The sequence below is a fragment of the Bufo bufo genome, chromosome 2 (assembly GCF_905171765.1).
Source record: "Bufo bufo chromosome 2, aBufBuf1.1, whole genome shotgun sequence".
NCBI lineage: Eukaryota > Metazoa > Chordata > Amphibia > Anura > Bufonidae > Bufo > Bufo bufo.
The window spans coordinates 666,049,667-666,071,944 of record NC_053390.1 but is presented as its reverse complement, the minus strand read 5'-3'; the positions used below and the strand labels follow the sequence as shown (position 1 = coordinate 666,071,944).

At 41.6% G+C, this 22,278-nt stretch overlaps 1 protein-coding gene across 1 annotated transcript in view; it reads left to right on the top strand.

Moving 5' to 3' along the window:
* Positions 1 to 22,278, top strand: part of GASK1B (golgi associated kinase 1B) — a 61,385-nt gene that overhangs the window by 32,055 nt on the left and 7,052 nt on the right. Inside the window, exon 2 of the mRNA XM_040418595.1 lies at positions 14,910 to 15,124. Within this exon, the coding sequence (XP_040274529.1) occupies positions 14,910 to 15,124 (215 nt within the window). The remainder of the gene's footprint in view (positions 1 to 14,909; positions 15,125 to 22,278) is intronic.

Below are 22,278 nucleotides of genomic sequence, written 5' to 3'. Positions count from 1 at the left end.
GTGAAACCCAAGTCAGGCAGCATGGAGATTTAAAATTCTGATATGCTGATTAGAAGTGTAACTTTGTGAGTACAATAAACCTTTTTACGGGACATATATATGAATGTGCTTCACTATTCTGCGACCCCCCTTGGTTTTTATAGGTTTGGATGAGGGGAGTACTTACATTTCGTCCGGTGCTTGGATCTGATGGTGTAAAACCGCATGGTGTGAAAGAGGACCTCAGGAATATCTGCAATGCAATCCTATTTTCGTACGATTTAGGTTTAAAGTGAACTTGACCCACATCACTGCACTAGGCTCTGCAGCGCGAAGGGTCCAGGCAACATATCAGAGACCTTTTTTCTTTACATTGAAAGCATGAACAATTGCATGTATCATATGTGTTATACTTGCTAAGGCTTTTTCTCGTCTGTGTCAGAGGCTCCATTTAGAGCCACCATTGCAAACTCCATAAGATTTGATGGGATAACAATATCGTGTGCACCATGAGTCGCAGAGAGTGTGACGAAGCTGGCAGAGCGTCATGGAGTCTATTAGCCTAATTCTTACCACAAATAAGAACAAATTGAAATTGTTTTTGGTGATGCCACCTCTATTAGTAAGAGTAAATGACATTTTAGTGATCTAGACTGTGGATTGTGGTCTGAGATTAGGAATTTCACTTAATTGGGAGAATGTCACATATGAATAAGGGTATGGCCACACAGTCAGGTTTCTGCATGCAGTTTTGGAAGCCAAATACAGAAGTGAATTCAAAAAAGAGAAGTTGTATCTACCCTTTACACTTTTTCTCCTTTTATGATCCACTCCTGATTTTGGCTTCCAAAACTGCAAGCAGAAATCCGACTGTCTGGCCGTACCCTAAAAGTTCTGCGGAACTAGAAATTCCAGCTGCTTGGTGCAGGTAGATTTTTCGAGTAGTCTCACCTACTGTATACATAAAAGCCAACATGATCATTTTTGTAGACCACATAGTTGTCACAACCTGAGATGAAGCCGCTAATAGTGCCAGTCATGCTACTGGATGGTTCTAACACAGAAAGAGAGCTTCCCCCTTTGTGTAGGCATATGACTACTGACGTACTTTAAGGGGGTTGGTGGTGTGGCTTAGTACAATAGCTAAGCCAGACCCCTTCCCTATTGCGGCTTATGGGAGACAGAATGGGGTGGGATTGCTATTTTGCAACCAGCCCTGTTTAAATACATAGTGGATTATTTATTATGACCAGCGTTTCAGACGATGAATCCACCAAAATAGGCACCGGCATCTACATAACTTCGGCCGATCCACCGCAGCTTCCTTGCTAGCGTAGATTTAGACCATTTTCTATGCCTAAAACAAGCGTAGAAAATGATGACTGATGGGCCTGCAAGCCCGGCCCCTTTCCCCACCCAAGCCACGCCCACTTTTTTAGACCTGGTGTGAGCAGGGAAAAGTGCCAGAAATATGCTGAATATAGACGTATTTCTGTTAGTAAATAACCACCGCAATGGGCCAACACAGAGAGGGGGAAACTCTAGTTCTGTGCTGGATCCAACCTGGAAGTGCAATTGGGCCAACACTGTTAGCAGGACATCAGATTACCTATTGTACTGAACACTGTAAGTGTAATCAATTTCAAATTCATTGACACAAACTTGTACAGTATCTGGCCAGACAATCCCTTTAATCTTGTTTTGACTAATGTGCGTTCCAGGAAGCTGTCAAGGTGTTTCATTAGGTCCACACATTGTATACAATGTTCCCTCCATTTGTAATTGGGGCAAGTTGGATATTGGGTTAACTCCAATAAAGCTTATGTACTATAGATATTTTTTTATAGCTATGGGGCACATTTGTTAAGACCAGCGTTTTAGACGCCGGTCTTAATAAAGCCCCTGCGCTGGTTCCGCCGAAGTAAATGATGGCAGATCCACTGCTGGTTCTAATTGTAAGACATTTTCCTAGCTGTCTTACATGTAGACCATTTTCTACGCCTAAAACAGGCATAGAAAATGGTAAATGAGACGGGCCTGCTGGCAGCATCTTCCAGCCTCCCAACAAGCTGACCGGCTCCAACTGTTCAAATGTTCACTCATAACAAGCATCATGCATTTGTTTGGTTCAAAAAATACTTTACTGCTTTTAAGTTTTTTTTTGAGATTTTTAAAACTGATGACCTATCCGCTGGAATCTTAATAGAGTATATGAAAGATTTTATACTACATGGGAAAAATTGACCAAATATAGACGATGGAAGTCATCTAGAATTGAGGTGTATTTATATAAAACCCTATAAGCACTACAGCTCTTTTTCTGAGCTCCTCTCAAATCTCCTTTGATTACACCATATCAATATTAAACAGAACCGGGAAAACAAATACCACAATTGTGTTTTGGGGTAAGACAGGTCAAACTAAATTCATTGTCATTATGCTAAAAATTGACATGCTTTTTCATATAAAACACTCATTGGCTCACTGGGAAGACTGAGAATACAAGCTTTCTACACACCTGTTTTTTTCACCAGACATGTTACATACTTCTAGGTGTAGCACAGGAGGTCCATGCCCGCCGGTATTACCCTGCTTTTGGCAAGCACAGCCGCAGGAATGCTCACCTGTTCTGCGGCTTGGTTGCTATAGCTGTCCATGATGGCCATCATCTCCCTGCTCCTTCCAACCGGGAAGCCTGCCTTGACCTTGGCCTGTCCACTGACTACGATTCTGTTTATACCCTGGTGCCATGCACTGATGACTGTTGCTCTACCTGGGTCAGCTGTCACTGAACGGAGATTATTCCAAGAGGTAGCAACCTGGTGGTTCCCCTGCAGTGAAGATCAGATCTCTGTATATGTGTCAAAAGGTGCAAACCAAAAGAGGGCAATTAGGAGTAGCCATTCAGTGGACCACTCACTATGTTAGAATAGGCATGTAACTTAACCCCTTTTAAGATGGCGCATACATCTATGCTAATATACAGTATAAGATATGTGATAAAGTTGATTGCATACTTTTAACCCTTCAGATGCTATGGTCAAACATGACCATGGCATATGGGAGCGCAAAAAAACCGAAGCACGTGCTTCCAGGTTTGTACTGGCTCCCCCTAGCGAGGATCGGGGGAGCTGGAGTGTGTGTATGTAGCAGCCTCTGTATTCCTGAGTAATACGAGGCTGCCACACATTAGTTCCTATGGAGCCCCTCTTTTTGGCAGGGCTCCATAGGAGCATAGTAAAATGCTAATTCATTGGAGTCTGTGAGAATAGCAATCTGACAATTATTTGTTATTGTTCCCTATGGGAACTATAAGAAAGTGTAAAAAATACTTTAAAAATATAAAAAAGAAATCAAAATAAAAACACATAAACAAAAAAAAATAAGAATCGTGGTCATCGCCGCATGCTGAAACGCCCATACTATTAAATTATCCCATCTGGCAAAACAGAAAAAAGTCAAAAGGTGCCAATTTACTATTTTTTTTTAACTTTAATACAGTCTATTGTGATCAGTGGCTCCAGAGGGACTCCCTAGATCTGGTAACTGTAGATACTATAGTGCACTAGGGGCATAGGGGAAGTTATAGCATTAACAGAACTGGTAGTACTGGTGTAAAGTAGAACTGGCTTAGTTGCCCATAGCAACCAATCAGATTCCACTTTTTATTTTCCAAAGGAGCTGTCAAAAATGAAAGGTGGAATCTGCAAAGAGGAGAATGAGGTAGCTCTTTAGCTCAGTGTTATGAAGTACCTTGTCCTGCTGTGTGATTAGGACAGGTTATGTGTGTACTAATAGGACGGCAGCCATTTTATTTCTCCTAACGATTGCTCCCCAGACAAAATGAGCCATTATAACTAATGAAAGGCATTTGGGAATATATTTATAATAAAGTAGTATATAAGTATTTTCATTTCTTAATTCCTGGAGAACCCCTTTAAGAAATTGCTCAAATAATGGTATTGGCCAGATTGTACCACTGGATGACTTATCAAAGGATCTGTGCTTTATATTGTGCTATTAGGAATTGCTGTCCTGTTGTGTGTAAGTACAAAACTGTGTCATGAGTCAGATGAGCACATTAAAGAATCAGTCCATTATGCAAAAAAATCAATCACTTGGGTTTTCTTTTTCAGGCTACAAAATGAGCAGCTCCTTCTCCATTCCCTGTAATAAGCACTTTTGCAGATAGAGATGTGCAGTGACAATCAAAGATGTACAGTAACTAGAGATGAGCGAATTAAAAAAAATTCGATTTGGCCGGTTCGAAGCAAGAAAAAAAAAAAAAATTCGATATGAATTTATTTGCGGTGAATCACATAAAAAAAAACGTATATTTCCTGGCTGCAGAGAGCCTTTATAGTGGTGTGGAACACTGTGCCTTGCAGTAACATGCATAGGTAGTCTGCGGTGGTAGTGAAATAATACTGTGAGTCAGTATGACATGCAGATGACAGGCGTCGCTCTTAGAATTGCTGCACACTTCACTTATTTGGGCAGTTATGGGGCCAAAACTGACCAAATAACTCAAGTATGACCTCAGCCTTAGGCCTCTTTCACACGAGCGTGTCCGGATAAGGTCCGGATGCGTTGCGGCAAACCCGCGCGAGTAGTTACGCGATTGCAGTCAGTTTTGACTGCGATTGCGTTCCGTTGTTCAGTTTTTATAGCGCGGGTGCAATGTGTTTTGCACGTTCGTGATAAAAAACTGACTGTGGTACCCAGACCCGAACTTCTTCACAGAAATTCGGGTTTGGGTTCAAGGTTGTGTAGATTGTATTATTTTCCCTTATATGGTTATAAGGGAAAATAATAGCATTCTGAATACAGAATGCATACTAAAATAGGGCTGGAGGGGTTAAAAAATAAAATAAAATAATTTAACTCACCTTAACCTCACCATGGTGATGGATCATGAAATGGACCATGTGATGAGCGTAGTGACGTCATCAAAGGTCCTTTTCCTCACAGATGAACCCCTCCAGCCCTATTTTATGCATTCTATGCATTCTGTATTAAGAATGCTATTATTTTCCCTTATAACCATGTTATAAGGGAAAATAATAATGATCGGGTCCCCATCCCGATCGTCTCCTAGCAACCGTGCATGAAAATCGCACCGCATCCGCACTTGATTTTTACGCAGCCCCATTCACTTCTATGGGGCCTGTGTTGCGAGAAAAACGCACAAAATAGAGCTTGCTGCGATTTTCACGCAACGCACAAGTGATGCATGAAAATCACCGCTCATGTGCACAGCCCCATAGAAATGAATGGGTCCGGATTCAGTGCGGGTGCAATGCGTTCAACTCATGCATTGCACCCGCGCGGGAAAACTCGCCCGTGTGAAAGGGGCCTTACAGGTCGATGTTAGTGTCAAAAAGAAGCGCACTCCTTTTACACTATCGTCAGCTGATTCCACATAGATGTCTACAGAACCTGTTCTATTAAACGCTTATTCAAGTAGAGCCCCCCGACAGAGTGGAGAGGGTGTCAGCAGTAAATTTGTGTTGATGTCACTGATTATTTTGCCCTTCAACTGATCTGTCAGAACAATAACCCCTAAAAAACGGATCCTGTCTGTTGAGCATCCACCTTCATTCGGTCAGAATTTGGTCAGTAATACATCAGTATTGTTAATGCAAAAAAAAAACAGGAGTGGATCCAAAACAGAGATGACACGTGAATGGGATATTTGCATGTCTTCTGTGTTTTGTACCCACTCCTGCTTTTAGCTACCAAATCACAAGCCAATTCTGATGGGACCATACAGGCCTTACAGCTGCTACACAGACAGGATCCGTTGTGCGTCAAATTTTTCCTTCCTTCTGACAAATCAGAAGAAGGGTCAAATAAATGATGATGTCAGCCAAGCCGAAAGGCAAAATAGTGGCCCAGCCATGAGGTGGGGATGGTGAAAACAGCATGAGAAGTCCACAGAGTTACCTTATGACATAGTGGTGAGGTGGAAGCAGCATGAGGAGACCACATGGTGGCCTAATGACAGAGTCTGTAGGTGGCGGCAGCATCAGGAGGAGGCCACAGAGTGACACAATGACAGTGTGGAGTTGGCGGCAGCATCAGAAAGGCCACAGAGCGGCACAATGACAGAGTGTGGAGGTGGCAGCAGCATCAGGAGGCCAAAGAGTGGCACAATGACAGAGTGTAGAGGTGGCGGCAGCAGCAGCATCAGGAGGAGGCCACAGAGTGGCACAATGACAGTGTGAAGGTGGCAGCAGCAGCATCAGGAGACCACAGAGTGGCAAGGTGACAGTGTGGAGGTGACAGCAGCATCAGGAAACCACAGAGTGGCAAGGTGACATAGTGTGGAGGTGACAGCAGCATCAGGATACCACAGAGCGACCCAGTGACAGAGTGGGGAGGTGGCAGCAGCATCAGGAGACCACAGAGTGGCAAGGTGACATAGTGTGGAGGTGACAGCAGCATCAGGAGACCACAGAGTGGCAAGGTGACATAGTGTGGAGGTGACAGCAGCATCAGGAGACCACAGAGTGACCTGGTGACAGAGTGGAGAGGTGGCAGCAGCATCAGGAGACCACAGAGTGACCCGGTGGGGAGGTGGGTGGAAATACGAGTACTAGCTGAAGATGGTGAAAGATGTGAAAGCACTTGGCATCAGATGTGTGGCATCAGGCGGGTGGCAGCATCAGAATAGTAGCTGAGGCAGGTAGCCAGAAGAAACCGGTCTATTTGGTCAAAGTGTTGGTGTGGCACCATGGATGATCTAGTTTGATGCATCAGGCATTGGTGGGTGGAAATCCTGGCTCATCCACACCTGATTTCTCTTGACAAAGGTCAGTCTCTACACATTTTGGGTGGACAGGCGAGTTCTTCTTGAGGTAACTATGGCCCCCGCCGCACTAAACACCCGCTATGATGCCACACTACTGGCCAGGTAGGACATATATGTTCACCACACAACGGCTAATAAGCCCTTTTTTAATTTCCACTAATACACGCCAAAAAGAACTGTAACTTTCTCACTTCACCATACAATGTCAAATACTTTTTTTGTGCCACTAATACACGCAAAAAAGGACTTTAGAACATATAACTGCACCGCTGAACGGCAAATATATTTTTCTTTTGCCTCTAATACATGACAAAAAAGGTTTTAGAACATATAACTGCACCGCTGAGCGGCGAATAGGCCCTTATATTTTCCACTTATACACTCCACAAAAGGCTTTGAAACATATAACTGCACTGCTGAACAGCAAATATATTTTTCTTTTTTCCACTTATACACTCCACAAAAGGCTTTAGAACATATAACTTCACCGCTGAATGGCAAATAGGCCCTGCCCCTTATTTTTTTCCACTTATACTGTATACGACACAAAAGGCTTTAGAACATATAACTGCACCATTGAACGGCAAATAGGCCCTTATTTTTTTCCACTTATACACAACACAAAAGGCTTTAGAACATATAACTGCACAGCTGAACGGCAAATATATTTTCTTTTTTCCACTTATACACTCCACAAAAGACTTTAGAACATATAACTGCACCGTTGAACGGAAAATATATATATTTTTTGCCTCTAATACACGACAAAAAAGGCTTTAAAACATATAACTGCACCACTGAACGGCAAATAGGCCCTTATTTTTTTCCACTTCTATACGACACACAAGGCTTAAGAACATATAACTACACCGTTGAACGGCAAATAGGCCCTTATTTCTTTCCACTTATACACGACAAAAAAGGCTTTAGAACATACAGTATAACTGCACTGCTGAACGACAAATAGGCCCTTATATTTTCCACTTATACAGTCAGTAGTGGCCAAAAGTTTTGAGAATGACAAAAATATTAGTTTTCACAAAGTTTGCTGCTAAACTGCTTTAAGATCTTTGTTTCAGTTGTTTCTGTGAAATATAATTACACGCACTTCATACATTTCAAAGGCTTTTATCGACAATTACATGACATTTCTGCAAAGAGTCAGTATTTGCAGTGTTGGCCCTTCTTTTTCAGGACCTCTACAATTCGACTGGGCATGCTCTCAATCAACTTCTGGGCCAATTCCTGACTGATAGCAACCCATTCTTTCATAATCACTTCTTGGAGTTTGTCAGAATTAGTGGGTTTTTGTTTGTCCACCCGCCTCTTCAGGATTGACCACAAGTTGTCAATAGGATTAAGATCTGGGGAGTTTCCAGGCCATGGACCCAAAATGTCAATGTTTTGGTCCCCGAGCCACTTAGTTATCACTTTTGCCTTATGGCGCGGTGCTCCATTGTGCTGGAAAATGCATTGTTCTTCACCAAACTGTTGTTGGATTGTTGGAAGAAGTTGCTGTTGGAGGGTGTTTTGGTACCATTCTTTATTCATGGCTGTGTTTTTGGGCAAAATTGTGGGTGAGCCCACTCCCTTGGATGAGAATCAACCCCACACATGAATGGTCTCAGGATGCTTTACTGTTGGCATGACACAGGACTGATGGTAGCGCTCACCTTTTCTTCTCCAGACAAGCCTTTTTCCAGATGCCCCAAACAATCGGAAAGAGGCTTCATCGGAGAATATGACTTTGCCCCAGTCCTCAGCAGTCCATTCACCATACTTTCTGCAGAAGATCAATCTGTCCCTGATGTTTTTTTTGGAGAGAAGTGGCTTCTTTGCTGCCCTTCTTGACACCAGGCCATCTTCCAAAAGACTTCTCCTCACTGTGCGTGCAGATGCGCTCACACCTGCCTGCTGCCATTCCTGAGCATCCTCTGCACTGGTGGCACTCCGATCCCGCAGCTGAATTCACGATCCTGGCGCTTGCTGGACTTTCTTGGACGCCCTTAAGCCTTCTTAACAAGAATTGAACCTCTTTCCTTGAAGTTCTTGATTATCCTATAAATTGTTGATTGAGGTGCAATCTTAGCCACAATATCCTTGCCTGTGAAGCCATTTTTATGCAACGCAATGATGGCTGCACGCGTTTCTTTGCAGGTCACCATGGTTAACAATGGAAGAACAATGATTTCAAGCATCACCCTCCTTTTAACATGTCAAGTCTTCCATTTTAACCCAATCAGCCTGACATAATGATCTCCAGCCTTGTGCTCGTCAAAATTCTCACCTGAGTTAACAAGACGATTACTGAAATGATCTCAGCAGGTGCTTTAATGACAGCAATGAAATGCAGTGGAAAGTTTTTTTTTAGATTAAGTTAATTTTCATGGCAAAGAAGGACTATGTAATTCATCTGATCACTCTTCATAACATTCTGGAGTATATGCAAATTTCGATTATAAAAACTTAAGCAGCAACTTTTCCAATTTCCAATATTTATGTAATTCTCAAAACTTTTGGCCACGACTGTACACTCCAAAAAAGGCTTTGGAACATATAACTGCACTGCTGAACGGAAAATATATTTTGCTTTTGCCTCTAATACATGACAAAAAAGGCTTTTCAACATATAATTGCACTGCTGAACGGCAAATAGGCCCTTATTTTTTTCCACTTCTATTCGACACACAAGCACTTTGAACATATAACTGCACCATTGAAAGGCAAATAGGCCCTTATTTTTTTCCACTTATACATGACACAAAAGGCTTTAGAACATAGAATTGCAACGCTGAACGGCAAATATATTTATCTTTTTTCCACTTATACACTCCACAAAAGGCTTTAGAACATATAACTGCACCGCTGAACGGCAAATAGGCCCTTATATTTTTCCACTTATATATGACACAAAAGGCTTTAGAACTTATAACTGCACCGTTGAACGGCAAATAGGCCCATATTTTTTTTAACTTATACACAGCACAAAGGGCTTTAGAACGTATAACTGCACTGCTGAACGGCAAATATATTTATATTTTTTCCACTTATACACTCCACAAAAGGCTTTAGAATATATGATTGCACCACTGAACGGCAAATATATTTTTCTTTTTTCCACTTATACACTCCACAAAAGGCTTTAGAACATATAACTGCACCGCTGAACAGCAAGTAAATTTTTCTTTTGGCACTAATACACAACAAAAAGGGCTTTAGAACATATAATTGCACTGCTGAATGGCAAATATATTTTTCTTTTGCCACTAATACATGACAAAAAGGGCTTTAGAACATATAACTGCACCGCTGAACGGAATTATTTTGTGCCACTAATACACGCCAAAAAGGGCTGTAATTTTTGCACTTCACTACATAACGGCTAATAAGCCATTTTTTCACACTAATACAAGCCAACAAATGCTTTAGAACTTATAACTGCACCGCACAAGGGCAAATAAGACAGAAATAGAAACATTTCCTTGTAATAAACCCTGTTAATGGCTGTATCAAACAGAACTTGCACCCCAATAACAAAAACGGTTTGCTGGAATTACAGAGCTGTATAATGGCAATTTGGATCCCCAGTCAGTGCAGCAAGGTGTAATAGGATTGTTCCTATTACCCAGGCTTTAACCTTCCTTTTTGAACCCTTTTCAACATAAATGTTGTGGAATGATTCCTCCCTATCCTTTCCCTACACCTTGAATAATCTTTCCCTGAACTTGTAAATCGTTTTTAGCACAATGAAGTCTTTCCTAGCACTGTCCCTAGCGCCTGCTGACGTCTCTCCCTGCACTAACTACACTGGAAAATGGCAGAATCCAAGATGGATGAGGCTATTTATAGGGTTTTGACATCACAGGGCTGGCTGGCTGCTGATTGGCTGCATGCATGGCATTATGGGTGATCCCTCATTCCCAGAGTTCCTTGCTCCATGTCCTCACACGTGCAGCAGCCATTTTAGGAAAAAATGCAATTCGTTATCATGAAGCGTGAAGAAATTCGGATTCGGTGTGAAGCAAATTTTTCCTGAAACTCGGATCAAATTCCACTTTGTCAACTTCGATTCGCTCATCTCTAATAGTGACAATGACATTTGGCAGAGCCCCTGGCTACATGTGGTTTTTGTGACCCTTCTGAATTGTGCTGTTGGAAGTTGTGGTATGACAAGCAAAGAAACAACCAATTGTACCAAAATAATATGCTATACCCTTCTATATATTTCATGTTTTCTAATGTTTATGGTGTCCCTAAGGTATCATTGCATTTCACCATCACAATTAAATGTTACTTACGTTGTGATCTGGGTTGGGTGTGTTGAAGAGTTGGGTTTAACTAGTATAAAAAAATTGTTTTTGAAGTTATACACCTACCTAACGCCTTTGCCTCCCTTTGGGTCCATAGTAGTAAAATTTTAAAAGGTAGTACAGGATTAAAAAACAGCTTTCCTTTAAAAAACAGCAGCACCACTAATACATCCTGTGGACAGGTGTGTGCTGGTTCTGGAAGAAAACCGCCATGTTTTTCTAATTCTGGAAAAACTTCTTTAAGATAACGAACAATCAAGACGACCATAAAAATACAAGTATAAATTTAGGGTTTCTTTTGAGTAAAGACAGGAAACCACAAATTCATCCCACAGCTATATAACAACTCACCATAATTAAAGGATGCTAAAGCTGTAATTTGTTTATATATGGTGTATCTGCCCTAACTATATCTTGACGTTGAAGTATATCTTGAAGTTTTCTATTTTAACCACTTTTTTTTTTCTTGAAATGAAAGCGGCATAAAAGTTCTTCATAAACTTTAATGTGAATGATGCGGTTGTGAATGCAGTAATCACTAAATGTCGATTAAAAAAATTGAATATTGTAATAAATGGAGGGTCAGCACGACTTTCCCCTAACAATTCCACTTATGGTAGAAAAGGGACAGATTGGTTGGATTTTTCCCTTTGATATAAGTTGATCTAGAGGTGTCTGGCAGTATTTTATTGTTGTGCAATCCTCCGATACCTGAAATGAATTTTAGTATATGCGTTAATCTATGGTCCTGATTTGTGCCACATAATGAAATATTCTGGATTATCAGTTTGTAATAGGAATGCATATAAAAGTCATTTGTAGGGTAGATTACCTTCAGTAGGAGAGTCTAAAAAAAATCTGCTACTATGACTGCATTTTAATCAGATACATTTGCTAATGAATATATTACTATACAGTATGCTTGTTTTTAGGCCTGTTTCCTGTTGTTGTTTTCCAGAGGATCTCAAAACTGGAAAAAAAAATGTTTCCATTTAGTCCTCATGCATTCTGAATGGAAAGAGATCCGTTCAGGATGCATCAGGATGTCTTCCGTTCCATCAGCATTCCGTTTTGTGACCGGACTCAAAACCGCTGCAAGCTGCGGTTTGGTGTCCGGTCATTGAAACGGAACAAACCGTATTCGTCACTAAAAACAATGTTCGTCAGTGGTGACGGATCTGGTTTGTTAGGAGCCCAAAAAAACTGATCTGTCACGATTGACTTTCGATGTATTTAGTGATGGATCCAGTTTGTTCTGCTTTGATTTCACAGAACTGCATCCTAACTGAACGGATGCAACCTGATGTGCAAAATCAAAACAGATACGTTTAATTCCAGTTTTGAGATCCTCTGCCGGATGTCAAAACTGGAATTACCAAAACCCAAGTGTGAAACCTTACTCAGTTATACAATACATGGCATTTTGTGCTGGGAAATATGTTATGTTATCAGATGCCAGATTAAAGGGTTTTTACTGTATAGTACCTTTTAAAGTATTCAGTTCAGCTCATATGTCAGTGAACATTGCATCTTTCATGACTGCACAAATTAAAACTTATGTCATAAATTTTGCCTACTCATGTCTCGCTGTTACTTTAGGATAGAATAATGTCAAGCACAGGTTACCCAGCATGGTATGTGCCTGCACAAGAGATGTATTGAACATGTCACTCAACAAAGTTATGTGATTACATATTTTCTGAAAGAATTTAAAGTTCAGTATGAGGGTGATGAGGGCATATTTTAAAGCAACATTTAACAGATGTGGAAGCAGAGATTAAATGCCTGAAGTGGCTGAAAATAAAATGGTTGATTTAGTAGCCAAAAGAAACTTGTAATATAGTAGATGTAGAACTCTAAGAGTTAAATAGTTCCCATGTCATTAGTTTCTATTCCATTCCATTTCCATTTCCTTTTAACTGCAAAAATAGCATATAGTCTGAAATTGTATTTTTCCTGGAAAAAAACAAGTTTTGTTCTGAGTGGTGTCATGGCTTTTCTATTTACAAACCGGATTCCAAAAAAGTTGGGACACTATACAAATCGTGAATAAAAACTGAATGCAATGATGTGGAGGTGCCAACTTCTAATATTTTATTCAGAATAGAACATAAATCATGGAAAAAAAGTTTAAACTGAGAAAATGTACCATTTTAAGGGAAAAATATGTTGAATCAGAATTTCATGGTGTCAACAAATCCCCAAAAAGTTGGGACAAGGCCATTTTCATCACTGTGTGGCATCTCCCCTTCTTCTTACAACACTCAACAGACGTCTGGGGACCGAGGAGACCAGTTTCTCAAGTTTAGAAATAGGAATGCTCTCCCATTCTTGTCTAATACAGGCCTCTAACTGTTCAATCGTCTTGGGCCTTCTTTGTTGCACCTTCCTCTTTATGATGCGCCAAATGTTCTCTATAGGTGAAAGATCTGGACTGCAGACTGGCCATTTCAGTACCCGGATCCTTCTCCTACGCAGCCATGATGTTGTGATTGATGCAGAATGTGGTCTGGCATTATCTTGTTGAAAAATGCAGGGTCTTCCCTGAAAGAGATGACGTCTGGATGGGAGCATATGTTGTTCTAAAACCTGAATATATTTTTCTGCATTGATGGTGCCTTTCCAGACATGCAAGCTGCTCATGCCACACGCACTCATGCAACCCCATACCATCAGAGATGCAGGCTTCTGAACTGAGCGTTGATAACAACTTGGGTTGTCCTTGTCCTCTTTGGTCCGGATGACATGGCGTCCCAGATTTCCAAAAAGAACTTCGAATCGTGACTCGTCTGACCACAGAACAGTCTTCCATTTTGCCACACTCCATTTTAAATGATCCCTGGCCCAGTGAAAACGCCTGAGCTTGTGGATCTTGCTTAGAAATGGCTTCTTCTTTGCACTGTAGAGTTTCAGCTGGCAACGGCGGATGGCACGGTGGATTGTGTTCACTGCCAATGGTTTCTGGAAGTATTCCTGAGCTTATTCTGTGATTTCCTTTACAGTAGCATTCCTGTTTGTGGTGCAGTGTCGTTTAAGGGCCCGGAGATCACGGGCATCCAGTATGGTTTTACGGCCTTGACCCTTACGCACAGAGATTGTTCCAGATTCTCTGAATCTTCGGGTGATGATGTTATGCACAGTTGATGATGATAGATGCAAAGTCTTTGCAATTTTTCGCTGGGTAACACCTTTCTGATATTGCTCCACTATCTTTCTGCGCAACATTGTGGGAATTGGTGATCCTCTACCCATCTTGGCTTCTGAGAGACACTGCCACTCCGAGAAGCTCTTTTTATACCCAATCATGTTGCCAATTGACCTAATTAGTGTTAATTGGTCTTCCAGCTCTTCGTTATGCTCAAATTTACTTTTTCCAGCCTCTTATTGCTACTTGTCCCAACTTTTTGGGGATTTGTTGACAACGTGAAAATTGGAATCAACGTATTTTTCCTTTAAAATGATACATTTACTCGGATTAAACGTTTGATCTGTCATCTACGTTCTATTACAAATAAAATATTGACATTTGCCATCTCCACATCATTGCATTCAGTTTTTATTCACAATTTGTTTAGTGTCCCAACTTTTTGGGAATCCGGTTTGTATATTGAAAGACAAGATGCTGTCATGTTGAACAATTAGATCCCACTGACTTATAATGGGGTCTGCATGGTGTACTATCTTTGCCGTCAAAAGTGAGGGAAGCATGAGAGAATGCCCTTGTATAGGTATGGACATAGACATATGCCAACATGCCATTTGTCAGCACCGATAAAATAAAATGCAACATATTCTTTACTTTGCAGATGTCCTTCCCTGCCCCGTTATTTTGTGGGACTCCTTTCTATCTCCAACAGACAACGTCACACAGTCTTCCATAAAACTAAAACGGGGAAGTTACCAAAAGATCCTTACACATAAGTGTTGGTTGAATGGAAAAATCCCCAAAGCAGATTTGGGCTGTCCAGAAGTCCATCATCATGAGTGGTCCAAGATGGCACTTTTTGACTTTCTTCTTCAAGTAAGGGAACAGATTATTACTTTTTAAGTAGAAATTGTATATAAAATATACAGAACTGTTTGATGATGTGTTTTGCACATAGACATTAGTGTATCTGTTTTTTAATGCAACACTTTATATATAATGTGTTCAAAAGAGTATGTAAGGAAAATACACTATATGTAAGGCTAGTTTCACATTTGGAGCAGAGATCTGTGGCAGACTGCTTCGGTAGAGAACAGCCTGTCGGATTTCTCTGGATCCGCATATTACCACCTTTCCGTTGGACTACATTTACTATAATGGCGTCTGGAAGAGATTCGGCTGCTACCCAGCAAATATGCAGAAAATCGGACAGACAAAAAACTCTGCACGCAACGGTTCTTGTCCTGTCAATTCCTGGCATTGTCTGCTGGACCTGTATGCCGGACCACAGGTGTGAAAGCACCCTACGTTACTTATTACTGCCTATAAATACTTCTCTAGCACTGTGAAACTCTACTCGCTTGTCATTCAGGTCTTTGTAATATTTGATTATGCTCTTTATAATACTTTTACCAGGAAACTAGCACAAGCATAGTACATTACTACAGCAGATGCTGATGGATGGAGTCAAGTCATGTGCTTTTCCATCTGCAGCCATTTTCAGAATGGAAGCTGTGGGGTTGCCCTTGGAGAAGATCTGGATGACAAGCGAGTGGGACTGCACAGTACTAGAGAACAGGCAGATATTGAGTTACATATATCTCCCTAACTACTCTTTTGTATGAAGTGAACCCCTAAACAATCATTGGGAAACATTTTTACTGTACCAATAATCTGTGTAGCAGTGTCGCTATATCCTAATTATATATAATACATTTGTGCAGAAAGAATTTAGAAGACAAAAATAGGATGGCTCCCTACAGTAATGTCTCCTTTGTGTCGTTACATACATAACTGCCCTTTTGTGACTATGCTATGCCTGGAATGTAATATAAAAATCATGTGAGGATTATATTGGCCCCAAACATAGTACTAGTCCTTTAGAAATAGTTTGGAGTGTGTCACACTTCAGAATACATGGCAGCTTATTAATAGGTGTCTGCTTTTCATCTTATAGGTCCTATCAACAGCTTAGTCAGATGGGTGGGAAAATGTGATGGTGTTACTCTTGTAATCCCAGGTCAGGAAGCTTTTTCCAGGAAAATATACATATAAAACAAAGAGCTTTGTGAATGTACAGAATTAAAGAGTTTACAATGTCCATTCACCCGTACAGTTACTCCCTACGTTTTGTAGATTTATGGCATAAGTCCAAACCTTTCTATGAATAAGGGCTAAATGAAAGTGGTGTTAATCCAAATAAAGCATTTTGCCATCCCCGACCTTGGTGTGACACCCCGCACCCATAATGAAAAAGGCATGGGGTAGATACATTGCTGATTGTGTGGATCCTGTAGACAGCCAAGTTATCTGCTCTCAACATGAACTACAATTTATTAGCAATGCTACAGAAGCAAGGGTAACCATCATAAGGCGCTGTTCACATTGCGTTATTGTCCAACATTTAAAGTGGTTGTCCCACAAAAAATATTCTACAGTTTTCAAACCAGCACCTGGATCTGAATACTTTTGTAATTGCTTTTAAATAAAAATTTTGTATAGCTACCAAGTTCTTCAATTAAATATATCTATATAGTGCCAATTAATTTCTTATTTCTTTGACCTGCTCACTGAGAAGGCCGCTGTCACGGGAAGCCGAGTCACTCATTGTCCTTAGCGGCGCCGGCGTCCCGTTTCTGTGCAGGAGCGAGGACACGCACAGTGTTCTCGTCTCCTTGGTGATAGGGGGCGGGACGGACTGGCCGCGCATGTCTCCTCCGCGTCCCCAGTTCCCCCAGCAACCAGGCGAGGTCTGAGCACCGAGCTGGGCACTCGGTGCTCAGCTGTACTTCCTGGTGCGGGTCATGTGACGCTGGCCACGTCACATGACCCCAGCTATCTAGTATTTAACAGACAGCCTGCTGGCCACAGGTTGCCTGTTAATTTACGTTCCTGGCGATTTTTGATTCCCTGTATACTTACCTGATCCTGTGTTCCCTGATCATCCTCTGCCTGCTCCTCCTGTACTGCGCATCTCTCCTGGTATTCTGACCCCGGCTTCCACCTGACGATTCTTTGCGGACTCCTGTTTTACTTCATTACTCTCCTGGTATTTGACCTCGGCTTCTCCTGACTATTCTTTGCTTATCCCTCTGTACTGCGTTGCTCTCTTGGTATTCACCTGGTCCGTTCACGATCCGTTATTTGTCTTGTCTGTCCTCCCAGCATGTATCCTAAGTGCTCTTTTGTGGGCATCTTTACCTAGATCTATCAAGAGAATAATAGAACTGTCATACTGTTATCACAATTCTACCTACTATTATACTAGCAGATAACATATTCTCTGCACAGCAGCAGTAAACTGACAGTGGATTATGTATCTACATAGCAGTTTTATATCGTGTTATTATTCTGGTTATTTGACGTTAACAATAACTATTAGGTGGGGGTTCCACCGCTGGGACCTCCACCGATCACGAGAATGGGGACAGCCTTCTCCCTGCAGCCCCCCTGAAATTGAATGAAGCGGCTGGTCGCATATGCACATGACCACTCTATTAATTTCTATGGGAGTTCAGGAGATAGTAGCCAAGTACAGAGCTCAGCTTTCTCCAGAATTCCCATAGAAATGAATGGAGCAACGCTCGGCTATCTCCAGAATTCCCATAGAAATTGACGGAGCGGCCACACGCATGCCTGACTGGCTGCTCCGTTCTTTCCAGGGAGGCTGCAGGGGGTACATGGCCCTGTTCTGGTGATCAGTGGGGGTCCCACTTCTCCACCATTACAGAAGAAAAACTCTCCACTCTACTCTCCAGATCACATCTCACCACCTGTGCATTTGACCCAATCCCATCCCACCGCATCCCTAACCTCACCACAGTGTTTATCCCAGCCCTAACTCATCTCTTCAACCTATCACTAACCTCTGGTGTCTTCCCCTCTGCTTTTAAACACGCTACCATTACACCCATCCTCAAAAAGCCTTCACTTGATCCATCTTCTTTGTCCAGTTATTGCCCCATATCACTGCTTCCGTATGCCTCAAAGCTACTTGAACAACATGTCCATTCTGAACTGTCCTCTCACCTTTCCTCCTGCTCCCTCTTTGACCGCCTACAATCTGGCTTCCGACCCCACCATTCGACTGAGACTGCCCTCACCAAAGTCACCAATGACCTACTGACAGCCAAAACCATGAAACAATACTTTGTCCTCCTTCTCCTTCTCTGCCTTCGACACTGTTGACCATTCCCTTCTGTTGCAAACTCTCTCATCTCTTGGCATCACTGACCTGGCCCTCTCCTGGATCACATCATACCTCACAGACCGGACGTTTAGCGTCTCCCACTCCCGCACCACCTCCTCGTCTCATTCCCTCTCTGTTGGTGTCCCGCAAGGCTCTGTCCTAGCTCTTCTCTATCTACACTTTTAGCCTGGGACAGCTCATAGAGTCCCATAGCTTTCAGTATCACTCCACGCTGACGACACACAAATCTACCTCTCTGGTCCAGACATCACCACCTTACTGTGTAATGAAGTCAGGCGGCACAGCGTACTGGTTGAGGGGTGCTCGGTTTGTGTGGAGGTAATCCCAAAATCTGAAGAATGAAAGAAAACCGGCACTCCCAAAAATCTTTGCTGGTGATAGATTTATTAGTCACTCATATGACGCGTGGCGTTTCGGCACTCACAGGTGCCTTTTTCAAACAAGAAGTGAGCAGCAGTAGTGAGCAGCACTCATACTGCTGCTCACTTCTTGTTTGAAAAAGGCACCTGTGAGTGCCGAAACGCTGCGCGTCATATGAGTGACCAATAAATCTATCACCAGCAAAGATTTTTGGGAGTGCCGGTTTTCTTTCATTCATCACCACCTTACTATCCAGAATCCCACAATGTCTATCTTCTATATCATCCTTCTTCTCTTCTCGCTTTCTAAAACTTAACATGGATAAAACAGAATTCATCCTCTTTCCCCCATTTTGCTCAACCCCCCCAACAGACCTATCTATCACGATCAATGGCTGCACACTCTCCCCGGTCAACCAGGTGCGCTGCCTTTGAGTGACCTTAGATTCTGCCCTCTCCTTCAGACTGCACATTCAAGCACTTTCCACCACCTGCCGCCTCCAACTCAAAAACATCTCCTGCATCCGTGCTTTCCTTAACTTTGAATCTGAGAAAATGCTTGTACATGCCCTCATCATCTCCCGCCTAGTCTACTGCAACACTCTCCTCTGTGGCCTTCCATCTAGCACTCTCGCACCCCTCCAATCTATCCTCAACTCTGCTGCCTGACTAATCCACCTCTCACCCTATTACTCCTCTGCCTCTCCCTTCTGCCAATCCCTTCATTGGCTCCCCATTGCCCAGCGAATTCACTTCAAAGTACTAACAAATACATACAAGGCTGTCCATAACCTGTCCCCTCCCTACATCTCTGAGCTACTTTCCCGATACACCCCCACACGCACTCTCCGATCCTCACAAGACCTCCTTCTCTCCTCTCCTCTTATGGCCTCTTCCCACAATCGCCTCCAAGATTTCTCCCATGCATCCCCCATACTCTGGAACTCGCTACCCCAACATATCAGACTCTCACCTACAGTGGAATCCTTCAAAAGAAACCTGAAAACCCACCTCTTCAGACAAGCCTACAACCAGTTACCCTGCTTCCTCCATACCGCCATGACCAACTTCACCCACACCTACTGTGTCCTTCTCCCATACCATGTAGATTGTAAGCCCTCACGGGCAGGGCCCTCTCTCCTTCTGTACCAGTTTGTAACTCGTCTTGTTTATGATTAGTGCAATTGTCTGTATTATGTATGTATACCTCTTCTCATATGTACAGCGCTATGGAATGAATGGCGCTTTAATAATAAATAATAATAATAATAATAGGACCCCCACAATCTAATACTTATCCCTTATCCTGTGGATAGGGGATAACTTTAAACAACTGGAATTCCCCTTCAAGTGTCAATGGTACAGCACTTGCAAACACATGTCATACAGACGTAGCAGAAATTTGATTGGCAGGTAGAATGAAATAAGAGAAACACCTGCATATCATGCACTCACTCCTCACTGCAGGAGATGGAATTGAGAAGAGCCCATAGACTTCTATTGACCAATCTCCTGCAGCAAGGAGAGAGAGCATGATGTATGAACGCTTCTCTCACTTTATTCTACGGATCAGTGGGGATCTCAGCACTCATTCTTTCAAACTTTTTTAAAGTTCAACATACTGTATGTACATTTTTTACATGTAACAACTCCTGACACCTCACTGCATGCTTGTGATGACATACGTCTCTATACTATTCATATGTTATTTTTACAGCTCTAAATAATTGTGCACTTTGAACTCAAGGAAGAACTTCTATAGTTTTGAGGCCTCAATGTGTGTCATGTGTAACACTAGTCAATAGTCACAGCATTCCTCACCATCCAGTCACATTCCCCAGGTCTACAGAGTACATGTTAGCAAACGTTAGGAAATCATTACAATCTAGGCCCTTTTCTGTATGGTTCAGAGGCCAATGTTATTGTCCCGTTAATAAGTTACAGAAACATGGAAACCAAACAGAAGTGATTTATTAACTGATGAGTTATTGCCACCTAATAATAGTCTGGGAAATGTCAATACACTGAAACGTATGGTGCCAAATTCCTATGTGCAATGTATGTTGAAGTGTTCTCTACTAGAGGTTACACTTTAACAAATCATGTGGAGGTTGAGCTTAAATGGGTTTTCCAGGACTTATTAATGACCTGTCCTTAGGATAGGTTATCAGTATCAGATCGGCAGGAGTTCAACTCCTGGCACCGGAACTACACACTGTGGGGTGGCCACGCCTAGGGATGGCAGCGCTGCTCCCACTGATGACCAGGAACAGCCTGCTGGATCTGTGAATACTGGGTGTTACTTAGTGATGAGCGGGAGGTGCCATATTCGATTTTGCGATATTTCGTGAATATTCAATTGAATATTCGTCTTATATTCGTCGAAATCGAATATTCATTATTATTCTATTTATCGCGAATAATATGCGATTTAATTATTCGCGTATTGCGATTTTCTTTTAACTGTATAAGTCAACTTTACTATTGGTTGGCTATGGCTATGGCTAATATGTGTATTTTACGAGTATTCGCTATATTGCTATATATTCTTGTTTTAGAATATTACGAATATTCTAAAAAAACGAAGTTATACCAATATAGCAAATATTCGTAAAATACACATATAGACTGCAGCTTAGCTAAAATAGTGCTCTAATTTTTTTTTATAGTCTAATTTTTTTTTGACTCTTCTGAAGTTCAGATTTGGAAAAAATGTACACTATAAAAAAAATACTATAGTACTATATTAGCTAAATTGCAGTCTATATGTGTATTTCACGAATATTCGCTATATTGCTATAACTTCATGTTTTAGAATATGACGAATATGACGGGGACGCTTGTCGGGGAGAAGTATGCGAATGACCGTACAGATTGGAAAAAAAAAAGACGAATATTCTAAATAACGAATTTATTCCCTATATTGCTATATATTTGTTTTTTAGAATATTCGTCATTTTTTTTCCATATGAAAACATGATTCCTTCCTGCTTAAGTTGCTTGTGGGCCAATGATTCATTGACCCACAAGAAAGAAGCAGGAAGGAATCATGTTTTCAGATGTAAAAAAATGACGAATATTCGATATAGCGAATATATAACACTATATTCGTAATATTTGTGAATTAGCGAAGTTGCGATATTCGCGATTAATATTCGCTATTCGAATATTCGCGCTCAACACTAGTGTTACTGTGTGCTGCCGTCCGGCCCCATTATATGTTTCTTAATGAGTGTACTTTGGGTGGCATTTAATATCATATCTTCTCTCTTTTAAAGGGTTTCTGTCACCACACTTTTCACTATTAAACAAGCTGACATACATGTGCAAATGTCACCTGAATTTATCTCTGCCATTCTTTTTTTTTCAGTGTGCCCCGTTTTTGTGCAATTTTAACTTTTATAATATGCTAATTAGCCTATAGGAGCAGGGGGGGGGGGGCATTGCACCTGCTCCTAGAG